Raw genomic sequence first — 22256 nt, 5'->3', positions numbered from 1 at the left:
AATACAAGTCTTTCATCAGACATACAATCTGAAAATATTTTCTCCCAGGCTGTGGCTTATCTTTTCAATTTCTTAATGGTGTCTTTTAATTTGTAAGAGATATTAATTGAAATGAAGTCCAATTTATCAACTACTTTATGGCTCATGCTTTTAGTGTCATGTTTAAGAACTCTTTGCCTGACCCAATGCCATTAAGATTTTTTCCTATGTTTTCTTCTAAGAGTTTTCTAGTTTTAGCTCTTACATTTAGGTCTATGATCTATTTTGAGTTAACGATGTGAGGCAAGGGTCTAAGTACTTTTTTTTTTGGCATATGGGTATCTGAATGTTCCAGCCCCATTTGTTGAAAAGAAAATTCTTTCCCCATTGAATTGCCTTGGCACCACTGTTGAAAATCAATAGACCATGAATGCCTATCCTTACACCAATACCACAACGTCTTGATTACTCTAGCCTAACACAGCGAGTTTTCACATTCTGTAGTTTAAGTCCTCCAACTTTGTTTTTCTTTTTCAAAACTGCTTTGGCTACTGCATTTCCAAATACATTTTAGGATCAGTTTGTGAATTTGTACAAAAAGCCTATTGGGATTTTGTTGAGGACTGCATTCAGTCCATTGATCAATTTAGGAAGAATTACCATCTTAACAATACTGAGTCTCTTCATTTATTGAGATCTTCTTTAATTTCCCTCAGAAAGGTTTCGTAGTTTCCTGTATATGAATCTGGCACTACTTTGTTAAATTTCTAAGTATTTTTTTTCTTTTTGATGCTTTTGTGAGCAGAATTGTTTTCGTAACTTCATTTTTATGAACATGACTGTTCATTACTAATATATAAAGCTATGATTGATTTTTGTACATTGATCCTACATCCTGAGACCTGGAGAAACTGTTTATTAGCTCAATTAATATTTTTACAGATTCCTTAGGGTTTTCTACATATAGGATAATGTCATCTGTGAGTATATATTTTTTTCTTTACTGCACTGCCCAAAACCTCCACTATAGTATAGAAAGAAGTAAGAGTGAACACTTGTGCTGCTCCAATCTTACGGGGAAAGTATTGTCTTTCACCATTAAGTACAATGCTAGCTATAGGTCTCTCACAGACTCCCTTTATCAGGTTGAGGAGGTTCCCTTCTGTTACTAGTTTGTTGCAAGTTTTGAATCATGACTGGATGTTGGATTGTGTCAAATGATTTTTCTGTACCTATTGACGTGACTATGTATTTTTGTTCTTTACTTTATTAAGATAATGTATTACATTAATTTTCACATGTTAAACCAACTTTGCATTCCTGGGCTAAATCTCACTTGATCATGGTATATAATCCTTCTTATACATTGCCAAATTTGGTTTGCGAGTATTTTGTTAAAGATCTATGTTCACAAGAGATCTATGTTCATGAGGGATATTGGTCTGTAGTTTTCTTGTGATTTTTTTTGTCTGGCTTTAGTATCAGTGTAACTTACGTTACAGAATAAACTGGGAGTTATCCCCTCGTCCTCTACTTTCTAAAAGAATTTGTAAAGAAAAAATATTTCTTCTTTAAATATTTGATAGAACTCATCAGTAAAGGCAATTGGGCCTGAGCTTTTCTTTGAGGAAAGGTCTTTAATTACTGCTTGCATCTATTTACTTGTTATGGATGTATTCAGATTTTCCATTTCTTCTGAGTCAGTTTCCCTAATTTGTGCCTTCCTGGGAATTTGTCCATTTCAGCTAAATCATCTAATTTGCTGGCATATAGTTATCCATAATATATGATCCTTTTAGTTTCTATAAGATCAGTAGCGATGTTGCTTCTTTCGTTTCTAATTTTGATAATTTGTATCTTCTTTCTTATTTTATTGGTCAGCCTAGCTAGAGGTTTGTCAATTTTGTTGATGTTTTCAAAGAAACAAAATTGATTTTACCTATTGTTTTTCTGTTTTCTACTTCATTAATTTCCACTCTAAACTTTATCATATCCTCTCTTCCGTTGGCTTAGGGTTTAGTTTGCTCTTTTTTAAGTTTCTTAAGGTGGAAGCTTAGGTTTTTGATTTGAGACCTTTCTTCTTTTCTGATATGGCTATAAATTTCCCTCTAAGCACTATTTTAACTGCATCCCATAAATGTTGTATTTTTGTTTTCATTTGATTCAAAATCTTTTAAATTTCCTTTGCGATTTCTTCTTTGCCCCATGGGCTATTTACAAGCATGTTATTTAATTTCCAAATAAATGGGATTTTCTTAGATTTTTTCTGTTGTGAATTTCAAATTTAATTCTGCTGCAGAGAGCATACTTTATATGACTTAAAACGTTTTAGGGGCCGGCCCCATGGCTGAGTGGTTAAGTTCGTGTGCTCTGCTTCCGCGGCCCAGGGTTTTGCTGGTTCGAATCCTAGGCACGGACATGGCACTGCTCATCAAGCCATGCTGAGGCGGCATCCCACATGCCACAACTAGAAGGACTCACAACTAAAAATACACAACTATGTACCGGGGAGCTTTGGGGAGAAAAAGGAAAAATGAAATCTTTAAAAAAAAAGAACCAAAAAACATTTAAAATTTATTGAGACGTTTTGTGACCCAGGATAACACCTATCCTGGAGAATATTCCATGTGTGCTTGAGAAGAACCTATTCTGCAATCAGTAGGTGGAGTGTCATGTAAATGTCAGTATGTCAAGTTGGTTGATAGTATTGTTCAAGTCATCTATATCCTTCTGTATCTTTGCTTTTCTATCTAGTTATTCTATTAACTGTTGAAAGGAGAGTACTGGAATCGCCAACTATTAGTGTTGAATAGTCTATTTCTCCTTTTTATTCTGTCATTTTTTGCTTCATATATTGTGGAGTGCTATTGTTAGGTGTGTATACATTTACAACTCATATCTTCCTAACGTATTAACTCTTTTATAATTGTTAAATGTGCCTGTTTTTCTCTACTAATAGTTCCTGTCAAAAGTCTATTTTGTCTGATTTTAATACAGTCACTTCAGATAGCTCTCTTATGGCTCCTGTTTGTATGGTTTATGTTTTTCCATCCTTTTACTTTCAGTCTATTTGTCTTTCAACCGAAGATGTGTCTCTGTTAGCATGTAATTGAATCTTGCTTTTTTAATCCAGTCTGACAATCTCTGCCTTTTGAGTATTTAGTCCATTCACATTTAATGCAATTATTGTTATGACTGCAAGCAACAAACCTCTCAGTGTTTATCTGGGAATGTCCTTATTTCTTGTTCATATTTGAAAGATAGCTATGCTGTGTATCAAATTCTTGGTTAACAGGTTTTTCTTTCAGCGTGTTAAATCTGTTATGTTACTGCCTTCTGGCCTCCATTGTTTTTGATGAGAACTCAGCCACTAATCTATTGTTGGTCTCTCATACATGTTGAATCATTTTTCTTCTGCTGCTTCCAAGATTTTCTCTACGTCTTTCAACAGTTTGGTTATTATGTATCCAGGTACAGATCATTTTGTGTTTATCTTCCTTAGAATTCATTGAGCTTCTTATAAATTTGTTTTTCATCAAATTTGGGAAGTTTTAAGCCATTATTCTTTAGATATTTTTTTCTACCCCCTTCTCTTCTTATGGAGTTATTATACATATGTTGATATGCTTGATGTCCCACAGGTCTCTGAGGCTCTGTTCATAGGTCTTCAAGTTTTAAAAAACCTTTGTTCTTTAGATTGAAAAATTACTTTTTTTTTTACCTTCCAGTTCACTTATTCTTTCTCTTGTCATCCCAAATCTGTTATTGAGTATCTCTAGAGAATTTTTCACTTTATTTCAGTTATTGTACTTTTAATTCCAAGATTTCCATTTTTTAAAAATCCTTTCTCTGTCTTTATTGAGATTCTGTATTCACTGAGTCTCTCCTTTAGATCTCTGAACACACTTAAGTAGCTGCTTTACAGTCTTTTTCTTCTGATTCCTACACCTGAGGACAGATACTCAGACACAGTTCCTATTGACTGCTTTTTTCCTGTGCATGGACCACACTTTCTTGTTTTCTCTGAATGCCACTAATTGTTTTGCTGAATACTGGACATTTTAAGTAATAGATGGCAGCAACTCTGGATTCTGCCTTTTTCCCAGAAAATTGTTGTTGGTGTTGTTGTTTTGCTTGTTTAGTAAGTTGCCTGGACTAAGTCTGTGAAATCCGTCTCTCACATAAGGTACAGTTGCTGCTGTCTTTACTCAATGTTTTTCTTGTTTTGTTTTGAAGCCTGACTTCCTAGGGGTCATTCCCATGCCTGCATAGCTTAGTGTTCTGGCAAAGACTAGTCGGAGGTTTTGCTCAAACACCTTGAGCCAGAAAGGCATCTTCTCTCTGCTTCTGACTCAGCATGTGGGCTGGGGAGCACAGCGAAGCTTCAGGCTGTTTTCCTGTCTGCCCTAACTTTTACTTCCTCCTGGTTCTCTCACATCTGCCCCGTGTGGGCACAACAGGCTCTGCTGGCCAGGGACAGATGGATGTCAGGGCACACCCCTTCCCTGCTGTGCATGCACGCAGACTAAGGGCAGTCTGGGATACATGGAGAGCGCTCAAGCCCCTGCTGGCTGTCTCACCTCCCAGAACTACCTATGAAGTTCCCAGCTAGACCACTGGTCCATTGTTAGACCCAAAGAGGCCTGTAAACTCAAGCTAGTGGAGCTACTGGCTCTTCTTGTTCATTTACCACTGACGTGGCTGCCTTAACTGACAATGCTCCAAATAGAGTGAGCCTTTTCCAGAAGCAGCAGCAAAGTTGCTGGTTTTCACAGTCTGCCCTGCTCTGGTTGAAATATTACACTGACAGAGCTGCAGAGAAGGGGATGGGAGAAATCCTAGGCAAGAATGCCACAAACTCACGCTGCTCCTATCCAAAGTTTAGTAGTTTTCATAAACAAATGCTTCTCAGTCTGTTGTATGCCTTCGGTCAATTTTTAGAAGCTGAAAAGGACATTTCTGATGGTCTTTTTTCAGCTTTCTAGTTGCTTTTTGGGGAAAGTATTTGTCAACCTCCTCATTCTGTCATGCTGGAGGTCAATATCTCAGCCATGTTCCGCTGGAATTACAATTATTAATGCTATTAAAAAGTAGACCATGCAGGTGAAAACATCACCGTGAAATCTTATTTTCAAAGAAAAATGTTTGTTTTTGTTTTCTGGAGGGAACAATCAATCAACAAACACAGCAATGACTAACGGCACAAGTTTCAATGACTATTTCATTAGACTAAATTAATTAAGAAATCTCACTCCTCAGAAGCAACACCTAGGGCCCTGCAACTTGACTCCTTCATAGACATTAGAGAAACGAAATGCTCCTCGAGAATGAAGCTAGTCCCAAAACATTTGCTAGGATTGTGCAGCCCACAGCTGCTTTTCTGCTCTTTCTGTTTCTTCTTATTTGCCCACCTCTCTATTTTATGCTTCGACCATGGTCAATCAGATACACAACGGGCATTCTGATAACAGTCCCTTTCTTGAAGGTTTGATCAAAGTCCCTCAACCTGGCCATTTATCTACTTTCCTTTCTCTATCACCTCTGATGGGCTGAGACCTCCTGGGCAAGTCCCTTGAGCTCTGACACCCAGAACCCCAAGGAAGGAAAACAAGAATTTCCCCATGCACCCAGGAGTCCAGTAATTGAGAACTGGAGAAGGGTTAGAGATTTAGCAAAACTTTTTATTTCCAGATGGGGAAATTAAAGCTCATGGAAGTTAAGGGGTCTACCCAGGTCACATTCCAGGAGCATGATAAAGATTGATTATGCAGTACTGATAAAATAGACAGAAGTCCTCACAAATTGCTACCTGAATGAGTGGAAGGATCAGGCTCAAGACCATTGACTAGAAATGAGTTCATGAAGCTCAAACCTGACGCAACACAGCCTCTGAGAACGCTGGACACAGAGGCCCTGGGATCAACTCCTCCCACCCCTGCCCTCTCTCTTACCTTAGCAAAGAAAATCCAGGCTGCACACTGCCCCGGGGCCATGAGGCTTTTCAGCTTCACTGAGCTGAGCATGAGAAAGAATCCTAAAAATCCACTGGAGGGAGAAAACAACCTTTTGTTAGTATGGCTTGTCTTCCTTCAGCCAATAGCTAACTATTTTCTCTCACATTTTACCAGTAAATTTCTAATTATTACACAACCTCTATCTCAGCTATGTTTTCTAGCATCTCTGGATAAAAACACCAAAATTATAAAACTCTTTAAGTTCTACTTTGTGAAGGAGTGGAGATGAGAGCACTTCACTGGAGGTGGGGAGAGGGTATCGAAATTTGGGAGCTCTCTACCTAAATCACAAAAGAAAAGAAATGTGGAGGACAATATCTCCTGCTCCCTCCCATATTATTTCGGGAGTTTGGTGCTTGTCTAGGTAGAGCTTCATTTTTTGCAAGCAGAACAAACTCCCAGGAAAAGAATTTCAAAGTGAAACTCATCATGTGAGGACAGAGGGCCTGGACGGGGCCCTAGGTTCAAGGTAAGAACCTGAAGGGGAGGGCTGGTCCAGTAACAGAAGTTCCCCAAACCAGGCAGACCTTCAGGGAAGCTATGCTTTGGGAATGATGCCTAGGCCCTTGTGTGTGACCTGAAAGAGCCCCCACTATGGGAGCCTGAAGTTGGAGCAGCATCTTGGGGGCTATTCAGAGATCTGGACCAACAAAGCATGGGCACAGCAGCAGACAGGGAAATAAGTGGCCTGAGCTGGAACCATTTCCAAAAGCATCACTGTGTAGCCAAGGCCAAAGCAAAAGGAACTCCAAACAGAGTGGTCACTCCTCCTGGCATGTAGAGGCAGGGCAACTGGGAAAGGGTGTGGCAGAGACACCCCAAGAGAGAGGCTGACTTCCTGCTAATATATGCAAGTGGGGGCTTGAATACGATTTTTATTTGAAATTGAAAACTGAAAAGCAAGAGATACAACCAGTTATACTCCAAGCTAGAGACAGGTTGGATGGGCTGTGCCTCATTTAGGCACTAGCGTGTGGCCCCAACCCAGATCATGAGCTCTGAGAGGGAGGGGCCCAGTCTTGGGCATCTCTTTGATTTTCCTAACAGAGCCAAACACGGTGCCTTGGTCCTGGCAGGTATTACATAAAGGTCTGTCAGGTTTACTTGGAAACAGGCTGAATTGAATTAAACACACCTAAGGCCAAATTTCACAGAAATGTGTGCCTTCACTTCATTAGGTTAGATTAGTTCGCATCCACACTCTTGGGGCAGGACCAGAGACAGGTCTCCCTTCTGTCTATTTCAGCCTGTCTGGCCCAGGTGACCTGCCAAGTTCATTCAGACTTGCATCTGCAGTCGTGGAGGACACCTGAAAGTGACAACTCTCAGTCTGAGATGTGGTCCTGGGGAAACCAACACATTCTTAAAAGAGGTTAAGCTTTGTACTAAAGCCAAGGAGTAAAATGCAACAGAGAGTTAAATCAAGTCAAATAAAGACTTGCAAATTTTTTAAATAAAAACCCCTGATTTTTCATGTTGGGTTATGAGAAACTTGGAGATTAAAAGGGACAGAAATGGAGCCAGAATGTCACCCCACAAAGCCAACACCAAGGGCTGTAGACTGTGTTGCTTTGTTCCAAACAACCCAGCAGCAGTGGCCGCCTCTGCCCCCTCTGTCTGTGCTGCCGAATAAGCGAAGGGCAACAGTCCCCAGGCACCGGAGCAGCACCGACACCCACAATCCTCGCTAAGGGGCAGGTCACAGACAGGACCCAGGAAGGTGAATTCTCTCAGGATGTTCCAGAGCTTTTCTGAGGATGGTAATTAAATCATTCTGAGGTTCAAATGCTGAAACAAACTCCATAATATTGATTTTTTTGTGTGTCCTAATACACTCCCACCAGAAACAGTATCTAGCCACATATAAGCTTTTTGACTCTCTCTAAAAAGAATCACTTCTGCACAAAGTAGAATCTTCCATGTGTGGGAATAGTGGTCTGACTTTTATGGAGCAATTGCTCACGGTTTGCTTATATTTTACTTACAGTCAACACAAGCAGATAGTAATAACGGCCACCAGGCATGATGCTTAGGGCTTTACATATCTTATTTAATTCACATAATACCCTGTGTTGGAATTATCTTTCCATTTTACACACGAGAAAACTAAACCAAGCCTCGGGAGAACTAAGATAACTTGCCCAAAGACCACACAATTAGCAAGCAGCAAGGCTGGCCTTCACCCCAGGCCTGGAATTTCCACCACATCAGAAAGCATGCTCTGAGACTGTCCACAAAAGTCTGTCTACTTCGCAGCAGAACAGGGTCGAGAGAAGTGGGGATCATGTCAGGAAAAGGGAGACAGGATGGGTATGAACTTCTGTGTATCAAATTCTATTCATTTAATTGGTCTACATCCCTCAGGACTTCCTAAGGCCAAATAGCAGTGATCACCTTGCTGTCCAGACATCTCCTAGTCACAGCTTTCCAAAATCTGTTTCTCAGAGTCTTGGGGTTCAGTCAAGGGTTTTGGGAGGTTGCCCTTCAGAAACAAGAGGGAGGGGCTGGCCCAGTGGCGCAGTGGTTAAGTGCACATGTTCCGCTTCAGCGACCCGGGGTTCCCCAATTCGGATCCCGGGTGCAGACATGGCACCACTTGGCACGCCGTGCTGTGGTAGGCGTCCCACATATAAAGTAGAGGAAGATGGGCACGATGTTAGCTCAGGGCCAGCATTCCTCAGCTAAAAGAGGAGGATTGGCAGCAGTTAGCTCAGGGCTGATCTTCCTCAAAAAAAAAAAAAAGAAATAAGAGGGAGGTCAAGGTGAAAGTCAAGAGGGTGCAATTCTGGACCCAAACTTTTCCTTGAACTGAATCAGTTTCATCTAGTGAGGTTCTGTTTAAGAATTGTTCATGGAGGGGGAAAAAAGGGGGAATTCTAGCTCTTCCACAAGGTTGAAAATCACTGTCCCAGCTGAGGAACTTATGAAGGACAGGGGTCCTCCAAGGCCCTGGGCCAGCCCTGAGCGCCTGAGGGTGTTCCTATCAACCCTCTGATGGCCAAAGGAGCTGCCTCCGCACCTGCACCTGCCACCAGTCTCTTCTGTCACTCATTGAGGTAATTGGCCAAGAGGCTGGACTTTATGAAGACACAGCTGGTAGTACAGAAACACAAATTAACAGTGTGAGGGGTTTCATGAGGTAAGATTACCTGGCACAGCAGCTGCCATGGAATCTGTAGAAATACAGGAACGGAAAGTCCAAGACGCTGAAGAGGTCACCTAAGGGGCACAGCATGGGTGAAACAATGGCCCACAAAGCCCACACACCCCCTACGCCCAGCTGCCAGAAATGCAAGGTGAGGGTCCAGCACAGCAGCCCTCTGAGCACTGCCTGCCCAGCACTGAACTCACTCTGGCATTCCTACAGTTCCTGTTATTAGCGTTGTCTTATAATACTGATCATTGTATGACAATAATAATGCCCATTTAGTGACAGTCTGCCCTGGGCAGGGCCCCATGCTAAAGCTTTATGCACATTATCTCTTTCAACCCTTATAACAACTCTGTGAAATTTCATTATCCTCACTTTTAACTGGAGCTCAGAGAAGTTAAGAGATTTATCTAAAATTGCACAACTCTTGAATTGTGGAGCCAGAATGCAAACCCCAGTCACTCCGAACCCTAGGATCTTCACTCTTCGCCAGCAGCCAGCCCTCCCCAAGGCAGAGTGGAAGACAAAAACAATCTTTTTTTAAAGATTCTTCTATACTTCTCTGCCTGTGTCTAAATAAAGACTGTGAATGCCTGCCTCTGACATCTTTTTTCACGTTTGTGTCGAACCACTGCGGAGACGGTGCAGGCGAGAGACAGACCGTGCATACTCATTTTAGTTTAAGGTCTAAAGGCTACATTTATTTCTAGTGAAGTAAGTTCATTCTTTTAGTTCTACTTGATGCAAGAGGAAATAATCACACATATTGGCTGCTTCCCTCGCTGGAATCTGAACTTGGTCACAAACAAGAAGTCAGGAGATTAAAAAAGCAGAAAGCCTTCCAAAAATGTCCAGAGAAAAGGAATTAAGCATTTCCACAGCAGATAGCTTAATCCTTCCAAATCTGGAATTTCTGAGACTCCGGAGGAGCTGGGCCTTCCAGGCTCAGCCTTGGTCTCTGTCTCTCAGTTCTGGATGGACTGGGGCAAGAAGGGCTGATTCTTCGGAGAATTCACAGTATATTAGGTGTGCAGGAACACAGGCAGCATGTCCTTCATCGCTACATTTATTAATCAGGAGTTCAGAACAAGAGACACACCAGACTGCCCCACTTCCTCAGAGATCTAGATGATTTCAGATGATTCAACCATCTATTGGGAAGGGAAGTTCTGCCCTCCATTTCTCTGGAGAGTTGTTTTTATCATGACTATTGTTATTTGTTTTGTTTTGTTTGCGCACATGTGTGTCTGTTTAACTAAAAGGGGAGGGTCTCCTGGGATCCAGTTCTCATGCAGCCAACAAGAGGCTGAGAGTTCCTGTCCTCCTCCTGCAACGATTCCACCACATACCTCTATCGACACTCGGGACCTCTGTCGGTGGAGGGACTTTGTAAATGACATCATCAGGCTCAGAGGTCTAGTGCACCAAGAGCACCATCTGAAGTCCCTTTCCCCACAGATGCCACAGCAGAGGTAGCCTGGGCGCCCCAGTCCTGGAGGGCGCCAGAGCCCCCGTTCAAGTGGGTGAAGGGCTGTCTGTGGAGCACTGGCTGTGTCTCCTTGCCAGCTGTTGGTTCCTGGCCCTTTCCCAACTTCCCCCTCAGCATGAGAGAAACTGCAGCGCAGTAAGTGTGATAATGAGGAACGGGCAGAGAGGGAGCAAATTAAACGCAGGATCTTGAGACTCTTCTCAGCACCCAGCCTTTCATGAGAAACGCTCCAGGGAAGTGAACTGGACTGACGGCACGTTGGCAACCTTTACAGCCCAGCCCAGGCTATGGAGGGGTCTAAAGAGCGGTGGAGTGGTCAGAGGTAGAGTGGGAGGGAGGAAGATGGAGAAGATACCATGATCCTAGGGAATTTACCAGTTAGACAATAACCCTCACCCAAATCCTGAAGACTAATCCTATAAATTATTGACAGCGGGAGAGAGAGAGAGAATAACTCACTCTTATCTTTGAGCCATTTCTAAAACCTCCACATCTTTCTCACACAGCACTTAGCTGACTCCATGCCTGTCCTTCCTTCTAGAACTATCATGTCGTTGAGAGCAGGGGCTCTATCTTACTCATCACTTGCATCCACTGTGTTAGGACCATCCCAGCATACAACATATGACATCCTAACATATAACAAGCACTCCTGAACAGAGAGTGTCTGAAAGGCCTAAACCCCACTTGCTTTCCCTGGAGAGAATGTCCCCTACACTTTCCAGCTGGCTATGCTGGCCTCAATCTCAAACTGACCCCAGATGCTTCCCCTCTGATGCCTTCAGCCTGCCTTCTCCTTTACTAAAGTTGCGCCCCTAAACAGAGAGGGTGCACGCTGACCTCCAAACAGCGGAAGTTAGTGACTGTGCTACAAACAGCCCTGGAGCTATTGCAGTGCGCGGCTGGCTGGCCGGCCCAACCACATGAGAATTAGATCCAGGAGCCTAAAAGCTTTGTAAAGATGCTCAAAAGACAACACGGCTGTACCATCTAGCGCAGAATGCACAATTTAAGCACACACTAAGTGGTTTGAGAGTTGTGAACACGTTTTGTGGCATCAACTTGCAGCTCATGCAATGAAGTCTGAGTTGGGCCTTCATTTTTGTATTCTACGGTTAAAATTCTGCTGACTCGCTCAGTGAGGGAGTGAATCCCATTTCTCTGAAGATTACAGAGCATGAAATTGCCATGGTGAAAAGGATGGCACAATCTTACCACATTCAAAACTAATTGATATTTGAACATCAAGAAAATTTCCTCTCACCACATTCTAGCCCTCAGAACTGGCAGGAAAATGGAAGGTCGGTTCCAAGAAGTGATTAGTGCTGCCTGCTTTATCTCACACACCAGCAACAGACACAGCAGGTAACAAGGTCATCTCTGGTCAGATTCCTGCGGGTCCCCTTGCTCTTCTGGCTCCCTGAAATTCTGTCTCTCAAACACCACAGCAGAGGGGTCCCACACGAATATGAAACTCAAACTTTCAAACAGGGGAAGAATTTCTCTTCTCTACTACGGCTTAAAACAGTCTGAGGGGAAGCAAGGTTCCAAGGTTCTTGGAGCCTCTGCATGAATCCCGACTTTGCAAGATTCAAGGGAGAGGTAGATTGCACTCACTAAGAAGCAAACCCAGTGCCTGAAGGAGGAAAAGTGACAGCGCCTGCGCCGAGGACAGAGAGAACTATCTACGTGATCCCCACCACCACGTCCCAGTGCACCCCAAAGACTGTGACCCAAAGCCACAGCATCTGCAGCCACAGGAAAGTTTACTTTCTACTCACTCAGGAGGGAGTGAGAAGGGCAGTTCCGTCAAAAGCACTACTGAGACACCATTACCCACCCACCAGAGTAACTAAAGTAAGCCGACAACGCCCCATGTTGGTGAAGACGTGGAGCAACCGGAACTCTCACACGTTGCTGGGAGGGAGGGTAAACGGTACAAACACTTCAGAAAACTGGCACTTTCTTTAAAAGTTAAACATACATCTACTCTAAGACCCAGAAATTCCGAGATATTTATTCAAGAGACAAGAAAACAGAAGTCCACAAAAAGTCTTGTATAAGAATGTTCACAGAGCTTTATTCACTGGGAATAGGCCAGGTGGGCGTCAACAGGTGACTGGATCAACAAAAGGTGGCATGTTCACACGATGGCACACTACTGAACAATAAAAGGGAACAAACTAGTGATACACACAACAACCTGGATGAACCTCTAAACATGCTGAACGAAAGAATCAGACACAACAGGACACTCCCTGTGTGATTCCATCTCCATGAGGCTCTAGAACAGACAGAACTTATCTATGGTGACAGAAATCAGGGCAGCAGTGACTTTTGGTGGTGGGTGAGAAGGGAGTGACTATGAAGGGAGGTGAGGAAACTTTCTGTAGTGACAGAAATGTCCTATATTTTGATAGGGCTGTGAGTTATATGGGTGTGTACATTTGTCAAAATTGATCAAGCTGTGCATTTAAGATATGTGCATTTCATATATGTAAATTATATCTCAATTTCAAAACATTTTAAAAGTACTACCAAATCATTAAGATACAAGTAAGAAAAGAAGAGGTGAGAAGAAACCAGAAAGAATAAAACCCTCTTGGAAAATATCAGAAATGATTAACAGATCCTTCGAAAAAGACTGCACCCATGGGTCCTGACTCACACTGTGTCTTAACCGGTGTGGGTGTAGGGAGTCCCGAAGATGCTCTCCCAGACCCACACTCAGGCCCTGCAGTGGACATCTAGTTGGAAAGTGTAAAAGCAAGCAGGAAAGAATAAAGTGTTGTTGTCTCTTTAAAATGGGCTAGACCACCCACGGGTCCAATGAGAAAGCCAACAAACTGGCAGAAGTTGAAGCCACTCAACCAGAGCAGTCCTTGAACACTTCTGGAGGAGAGCGATTTACCTCAGTAGTTTTATTTGCTTAAACTTTGTAATTGACTGTATATTACCACGAGAAAACATCACCAGGGCCCATCAAAGGGTTTAGGGCAACTGAACTGGGTTTATAAAGCTGAGAAAAACTGATTCTAGATTTTGAGCTTCTATCACCATTCATATCTAATTCCTACCTCAATATCTGTCTGCCGTAGTTATCCACTCTAAGAAACAAATACAAATGTTTTACTATACCTGAGTGCTTTTTGAAGCAATGGGCCGCTGCTTACAGCTGCACAGGTTGTGTACTGCACAAGTTCAGAGGGCAGGGCACGTTTAGATAGACCACAACTGTATGTGGCAGTCCTGAGATTTCTAAAAGTTACAGCTGATCAAACCCAGATAGCCTCTTTTCGTTTGGATTCACCAGCAGCTTCCCTACTCTAGTCAAGACTGTTTTGCTACTCAACAGTCCTTGAGTCCAAGCAGGCACTCAAGGACCACCCCACGTCTACCAGGTTTCAACTCAACAGCACTCCACTGACAGGAGACAATGGAGAAGCAGACACACACGTCTCCTTTAAGGCGCCTTGACACAACATTTGTAAAAGTTCTAAGAAAGCAACAGACATGATGGTGGTGACCAGACACAGAGAACCTTTATACAAGAGTGCCTTTACGTTACTTAGTACACAGAGAAGCCAGTGTGGTTTCACAGTGTTTCCCTGAGATGCTCATGGGTTAGATACCGACCTTGGTGCTGGTATAGATGGAAATCCCCAGGTTCTTCTGGAAAGCTGCCCCTAGTTTGTACATAACCCCACATCTGCCTTCGCCAGGGTCTTTACTGTAGCCTGCTATGATGGCTACTGAGGCCCGCAGGACTCCTGACCCTACGGCTTTGGGGCATCCCTTCACCGAGGAGCCTCAGCTACCTACAGCAAGGGAGGCCAAGGCCGCCTCTGCTATTGATAGCAGAGTCACAGCCAGTGACATCAGTCACAGCCAGAGTCACCAGCCCAGCAAAATCCTTCTCAGAAGCCCAGCTCTCCATCCCTGGCCTCTTCAAAGACACCACCTCAGCCACCCAAAAACTGAAACAAACCGCCGCAGCAGCCAGGAGTCCTCCCGGGGGACTGCACCCCGTCTCGCACCCCGTCTCTCTCTGACGACTCCCACAGGCTGCCCAGCCCCCTGAGTCGGAGCCTGCAGGAGAAGGAAGGGGAGTGAGCACTGACGTCCTTCTGTTTTAACTTAAGATACAACTTGAAGGAAGGTTAATCCTTGCAAATATCCTTTTCTGGCACAGCTGAGCTTCAAAGAGGTTCTCAAATAAAAGAGATGTCCTTTTTTGTCCTCTATACATTTTTTATTGAGATATCATTCACATACTATAAAATTCACCCTTTTAAAGTGTACAATTCAGTGGTTTTTTTCAGTATTTTCACAGAGTTGTACAACCACTACCTAATTCCAGAACATTTCCATCACCTCAGAAAGAAGCTAAAGCCCATTTTAAATTACTCTCCTGCCCAAACCGTTCTACAGCGTCAGGCTGCTGACCACTTTGTGTTCCCAGAGGGTAACGAAGTGCCAAGGCCTCCTTGTACTGACCTAAAAGTTTAGCAATAACTCATGGGGAAATGTGGGAATGTTGCCCCAAAGGTATCAACTATTGCCAGCAGTCACCATGCTCGGAAACTGGTGGACAAGACGCCCTCCCAACCAAGGGAAGCTCCAGAAGGAAGTTCAGGAACATCACACAGAGGCACTCACTCACTCGGGAGACTTCAAAAGAAAGTGTGAGATCACTGAAAAGGAAGCATTGAAAAAGAAAAACTAAGCTCCAGTCTCCCTCTGCTATCACCTCCTCTGCTCATCTCGGTCACATCACTCCACTCCTCTGGGCGTCAATCTCCTCATTAGTAAAATTGGGCGGCACCTTGAATAATCACTAAGATCCCCTCCAGCTCTGATAATCATCCATGCAACAAACGAACAAGTGTAACCTGGGAGCTGAAAGGCAGAGTGGCTGCTTTAGGTGAAAATTATTCACCCAAATCCACTAGAAATCACTCAGGAGTAAATGAACATGTAAACCAAGCAGAACCAGTGAATGCAACTTTCCAAAGGCCTTTGACCAAAACACATCGCAAGGGGGCCGACGCCTAGTAGGCTCTTAAATCTCCTCCGGGTGCAACCTCCTGGCTCCGTGAAGGCTTGGTGTGCGGCATGACTCAAAGGCAGACAACCAGCAGCACCGGGAAGCAGAGATTGTTTAGGTTAACACCATGGTTTCATATGATTTATTATTTTATAAAGGATAAGCTTTCAACAAGTGCAAGGGAAGAGGTCACTCAACAGCAAACCTCATAGTTGTGAGATAACACCAGGCTGTGGGCGTTGGCAGAATAGAGCAGATGTGCTCCCATGTGGGCAAGAGTAGAATAAGGCACTGACACAAAGGTAATTCAAATTATCCTTATGAGACACGGGTTTCGATACGTCATACACCGTCTAGAAACATGCGAGTCACTATCGACAGTTCCCTGAGGATATTAGTTCAAAGAGTCTGAAGCAGCTAAAAACACCAGCAGAAAGCTGACATTGTTTTGGGCACAGTTTGAGAGCTAGAAGGAGCTTTAAAAGCAGTTCAGTCCACCTTTCTCATTTTACAATAAGAAAACGGAGACTCTGAGAGCTTGGGAAATGCCTTATGCACAGCAAATGGCCAATAAAAATTAGTTTAAGGAGATGGCCAATAAAATGTGTATTTTCAGCCATATCACACACAGATATTATTGCTTTATCTTTGGCACCAACTTCAAAACCTTTCAAAGTTAAAAACCACAACAGAATAGGCAATTCCTGAATCTGAAAAATAACTATAGAATAATTGAGGCAGCAACAGGGTGAAGAAGTTTTAAAACTTGACTGCTTTAATCTGGAATTGTGAAAATTGGATGATAACATATGATAAAAATTTATAAAAGGATGTCAGTTAGACATAGGGTGAATTTGAACATTTTCATGAAATCTTTTGCACTAGAATTGAGGACAAATTCTGGATACTTGAAGAAGGAATTTTAAAAGAGGACAAAGCAAGTACTAGTCTACTCGGCAGATAATAAACCTGTCTGTACATCTGAGACAGCACCAGATGAAAACATAGATAATAAAATTCAAGAAGGAATAAAAATAAATTCATGGCCAAAAACCCATAATGGGTTATTACGAACAGTTTCGACTATGTGGGCCATTCCTAACCTCTCAGGTTGACATCCTGAAGGCAGCCACACTCTCTTACAAAATGTCCCTCAGACACACAACCAGGGTCAGAGCACTGGCTTGAGGGGGCATTGTAAAACAGACAGATACACAGACGATGTTTACCTGTCAGCAATAACTCATGGGGAAATGTGGGAATGTTGCCCCAAAGGTATCAACTATTGCCAGCAGTCACCATGCTCGGAAACTGGTGGACAAGACGCCCTCCCAACCAAGGGAAGCTCCAGAAGGAAGTTCAGGAACATCACACAGAGGCACTCACTCACTCGGGAGACTTCAAAAGAAGATGTTTACCTGTGGGATGAGACGCAAACGCCAGGAGCACCACACTGCAAAAGAAAGAGCAGAGCAGTGAGGAAGCTTCCCAGCCCTGAGAAAACACCGACATTTCCACCCCTTCTGCCGGGAAATGGTGATATCTGCCTAAAAGCAAACTGTCTGCACTGACTGGTCTCTTTGTACCTAAACCCCGTGAGCGGGGGAGAATCTCCAGAAACGCCACAGGTTTCCGTGAGAGGGCTGACTCCACCCCGGGACAGCCCACTCTGAGGTTCAGCCACGCCACGAATTATGAACATACTCATCTCATCTACAAAAAGTATTTGTAAGCTAAACAAAGCAAACTCTAAATTACAAATAGGCTGCAATCTAAAAGCTGGCTGTTGAGCAAAAGCCCAATCTACTTTTGCCAAAAAATAACTGTGCAGAAGGTAGTTAAAGTTCCAAGAAGCTAGCCCACAAAATGATCCATCCCATGGACCATGCGCCTGAAAACTGCCTGGACTCATTTGCAATTGATGCTGCAAAGGATGGAAAGGAGAAGAGTTCCCCTGATGTGGGTCATGTTCGTCCTTGGCACCCTGCCATCCTCCTCTCTGGAAGCCTGCCCCGTCTCCCAGTGCCCGTCTACAGGGCCTTCACGCTGCCCTAACACACCCCTGCACCCTGTCCCCTCCCAACTCCACGCCATCCGGGCAGCTGATCCAGGCAGAGGTTAGGAATCAAACCTTGAACCCAAGTATACGAAGGACCTTTTGTAAGTGCTGGAGTGCTGGATGGCCTACTCTGGTTCTTAACCCTGGCTCCCCAACAGAATAGCAGAACATCCGGGCTTAAGTTAGAATCTCGGAGGGTGTGGTCCAGGCCTCAGGTGTTTGACTTGGTTATGGCCCCCTGGTGGCTCTAACGTGCACTAGGAGTGAGAACCCCTGCAACGAATCTCTAGTTGGTGCCACTACAGGCAGTACAGAAGAAGAGAGTTTTGAACAGGGGAACCAGTGTTAGCTCATCAGCCCTGCCCTGCCCTGTTCCTGGGTTATCTCCTGGCGCCATTTCTGTTTTCCTCGGGCTCCTCCTTTGTCCCACCTCTAAAACACAGGTTCTCTGATGGCTCCCAGAGCAGCAACATCACAGAAGAGGCAGGAGGAGCGGAGGGTCGGGGGAAACGGAGTGCAGAACAGCCACATGTCTGGTCATTCAGAAGTTGTAGGTTTGTAAGACAGAGTTGATACGTAGCTGTAATGCACACACTACAAACGACAGCGGGGCTTTCTGTCCTTTACACGGGCTGTCTACTTGCCATCTCTTCTTTCTTTGGAAAACGCACACCTGTACACACTCCATTACGTTATCTCCGTGGATCCCCTTTTGGTTACAACTTCAGCAGTAGAAGTTACTGCTCTTATGGCAGAATATGAGGGGCCCTTTTCCATCTCAACTATCTCCCAGGGCCTGCCATGGTATCCCAAATGCCATCATCAGAATCATCCCAAAGGGTGACTCTAAAAGAAAATATTAGGGAGTAAAAATAAGAAAAAATTATGAAATAAAAGAGTTGGTTCTCTAAGCCCTGTCTGAATTTTGCAAATACAGTGTTAGACCAGTCTTAATTCCCTCACTGTGATCTCCGTGGAGGCAGGAACCATATTTTATTCATTTTTAGATTCCAAGTACTTAGAGCAGGTGCTCCACGTTTTCTGAATTGCAATTAATAACCTCTAGGTGTCTTTATGGTGGGATTATATTTAAAGAGAAATATAATTTGAAGCCCTCTATAGCTCTAAGATTATAAATTACATGTAAACTCTAACCAAGAAATTTTATTACTATAAAAGGCATATCATTGGGGGCTGGCCCCATGGCATAGTGGCTAAGTTCAGCACACTCTGCTTCAGCAGCCTGAGTTCGCAGGTTTGGATCCCAGGTGCAGACCTACACCGCTCATCAGCCCTGCTGTGATGGCAACCCACATATAAAGTGGAGGAAGACTGGCACAGATCTGAGCTCAGGGCTAATCTTCCTCAGGAAAAAAAAAAGGCATATCATGCCAAGTAAACAGCAGACTTTTTAAATTCATTCACACAACAAATATTTATTGAGTGCTTAGTAAGTGCCAGGTACTGTCTAATATGGGAACAGAGCAGCAAACAAAACAGAAAACATTCCTATGCTCATGGGAAATAAAATGGGGAAAAGAGGAAAATGTAATCCCCACAGGCTACACTCCACTACATTTTTTTCTGTTTCACAAAGTCACACCCCAGAGAGAATGCCCATCTAGTTCCCTTTGACATACACACACACACACACACACGACTTCATCTGTAAAATCAGGAGGTGGAGGATGAACAGGGAACATCATGGTAATTTTCTATCGAATAGATAAGGTGAGACCGTGTCTGCTCACATTAAAGAGAAATGATGATAAGGGTACGGCCCATAATATCCATTCCTTAAAAATTGCCTAAATTTCTGAAAATGCAGATCAAAGCTATACCAGTTTTAGACCCTCCATCAATTGTTGGCCCCATACACAACTCCCTCCTTCATTCCTTCCTTCATCCCTTCCCCTCTACCCTGGGCCTCAGACCTCTATCTACACGTGAAACACCAAAAAGTCAGGCTCAGGGAGGAAATAGATCCTCATGAAAATAGGAGTATGGGCCAAAGTAGAGAACCATCCAAGTACTTGGCTCTCTCAAAACATGGAGAGATGAAGCCAGTTCTTGGCCCTGGCAGGCAGAGCGGGGCTGGCACAGACAGGCACAGCTGCCCACAGGTCCAGGTGACCTCAGCCCTCTGGATGCTGGCCCCCAGCACCCAGTGCCCAGCGCCCAGAGAAATGGAACAGCGCCCTCGCTCGGATTCTGCTGCATCGCTTGTACAGACGGAAGACTTGGAAACAGAATGGTGGCTGTAGCGGGGTGCACGCGGGCTCAGCCAGGAAGCCTGGAGCGCCGGCCCCCCGGCAGTGAACCCCTCACCAGGGTGAAGGAGCCAGGGGGGGCACAGTGGGTGAGGGTGGGAGAACTAGAGGGGGGGGCGGGTCACAGAAGTGCATGTTTCCATCTCCTTACTCTGCTGCTCGACTCAGCTATGAGTCCTGTGGAGAGAAAGAACCGCCTAAAGCGGCCTAACATCGTGGCAACATTTTAAATACCAAGGGCCTTCTGCTTCTTCAGGAATCTCTTGAAAGGCAGCTGGTGGGTCTGGGCAGAGTGGAACAAGTGATTGTTTTCAGCTGAGTACAAAAGAGGCCACAGCCACACTTGGGGTGAGTCCTGCTTTCAAAAAGGCATCTCAATAAACACTAAAGTATTTATGAGCTGTATCTGCACATGGAGAATACAGCTCATGCTGAATGCTTTAGGCCGAGTAACCTCCTCCAGGAATCGGTGTGACCACACGCTGACAGGCCCGGCTCAGACCGCGCTGCTCGGCACTGACTGTGGTTGCTTAGGCAGACTTGGGTTCCCAATGGCACATCTCACTCTGTCTCTCCAGCAGGCCCGCAGGGCACAGTCTGAGACTACCAAAATCCAAGAACTCTCCCCAGCTATTCTATTTAGTGGGCCGACCCCCATTCTTTGTGTGGCTTGGGGTGAGGGTACAAATGGAAGTCCATATACCACATTTAAGTGTCATAAATCAAGCCTCAAATGTCATCCTACCTTAACAAACATACCTTCAAAACAACCTGGAAGTCCAGATTAAAACTTGGAATTCTGGGAGTCCTTGGAGCTTCATGTCAGAATGTGGCAGCACAGGGGGATCCAGCCTCTGGCTCCCGGCTCCCAATGCGCCCCCTTCTCCTTCCACCCCAGGCTCCATCCTGCACCCCAAAGACCTCATACACATGTGTGTGGACACCTCAGCCTGCATCCACCCTCCATCCATGTCCCCCCAACTAACAGCCTTTCTTCGGATACTACTTGGGTCCAGGAATGAGTTAGGCAGACAGACCCAGGGAGCCTCAGAACCCAGCTTGAGACCACTTGAGTTGGAAATTCCAGGGCCCAGTCTAGAAGCGGGGGTGAGGGCTCTGGCAAGAAATGTCCCCTTAGCCTTACAGACTCCATATCCCACGGGGAGAGGCACGGCCTTCTGAAGTGTGAGGCCGCACAGAGGCCCCTCTCGCCTGGCCTAAGGGCAGGACAATTATTTGGTTTCCTGAGTTCAGATCATTTCACAGATTATTTGGCTTGCCTTCCTGGCAGGCACATTGGCTCAAAACTGCCTAATCAAAATATTATTGGAAAATAAAAATCCATTAGCTCTAGAAGGATACAAATTAGTCTTTGAAAATGTAAATTATATCTTACCTGAATATATAGTTTAAGTACTGCTGGTCAATGTCACTAAGGAACGAGGAAAAAAAACATGAAATAATAGAAGTGTTTTACACACAAAAAGTCATCTTCTATTAATAAATTACATGTATATATAAGTTACGACATTTACAAATTATCAATAAATAGTATGAAGAGTACTTTACACTTAAAACCAGATCCTGGTCCATTTGTGAAAGCCTTTCCTAGTTTAGTTCTCGCACACATTTTCACTGGCGGCTGATCGTTTTCTATGTGTACGTTTGCCACTTTAAAAGCAGTGTCATCTCCCTCAGGCCACTGGACTGGCTTCTAGGGCTCCCACATTTGACAAATAAAAATACAGGACCCCAAACAAAGCTGAATGTCAGATACAGGACAATGTTTCAGCGTAAGTATGTGCCAAATAGTGTATGGGACACACACTGAAAACATTATTCGCTGCTTATCTGAAATTCAAATTTAACTGGGCATCCTGCATTTTCTCTAACTCTATTGGCTTCTGGCTGCAAAAACTCTTTATTAGAAGAACAAAAGGTGCTCTAGGGACCCAAAGTCACATGTGCTCAAAGTGTATAACCTTCTCCCAGGAGTCAGGCCCTCAGACCTCTCCTCCACAGGCCGTCAGGCAGCCCCAGACCCAGAGGCCAGCTGGCCAGTGGAGGGCTCTGACCGGGCAGCTCCAGGCCCACCAAGGCCTGAATTCTCATCTTGTTCATTTACATTCGCCAATTCCGCTCCACTGACTGTGCACAACAAAGGCCTCACTCTACCCCAGAACAGAGCTAGTGACTCAGGAGACCTCTAGGTCTAAAGTGAGTCAAGTTGGAAGGGGCTGGAGAAAC

At 44.2% G+C, this 22256-nt stretch overlaps 1 protein-coding gene across 4 annotated transcripts in view; it reads right to left on the bottom strand.

Moving 5' to 3' along the window:
* Window positions 1-22256, bottom strand: part of TMEM241 (transmembrane protein 241) — a 121246-nt gene that overhangs the window by 44197 nt on the left and 54793 nt on the right. For all 4 annotated transcript variants that reach the window (XM_005612767.4, XM_070220724.1, XM_023647498.2 and 1 more), the window contains 4 exons: window positions 21406-21441; window positions 17099-17133; window positions 9143-9212; window positions 5931-6024 (listed from right to left, as the gene is read on the bottom strand). In XM_005612767.4, the coding sequence (XP_005612824.1) occupies window positions 5931-6024; window positions 9143-9212; window positions 17099-17133; window positions 21406-21441 (235 nt within the window). The remainder of the gene's footprint in view (window positions 1-5930; window positions 6025-9142; window positions 9213-17098; window positions 17134-21405; window positions 21442-22256) is intronic.

Source organism: Equus caballus, chromosome 8 (assembly GCF_041296265.1).
Source record: "Equus caballus isolate H_3958 breed thoroughbred chromosome 8, TB-T2T, whole genome shotgun sequence".
NCBI lineage: Eukaryota > Metazoa > Chordata > Mammalia > Perissodactyla > Equidae > Equus > Equus caballus.
Note: the sequence above shows the minus strand (reverse complement) of the source record. Positions and strands in the feature narration are given on the sequence as shown.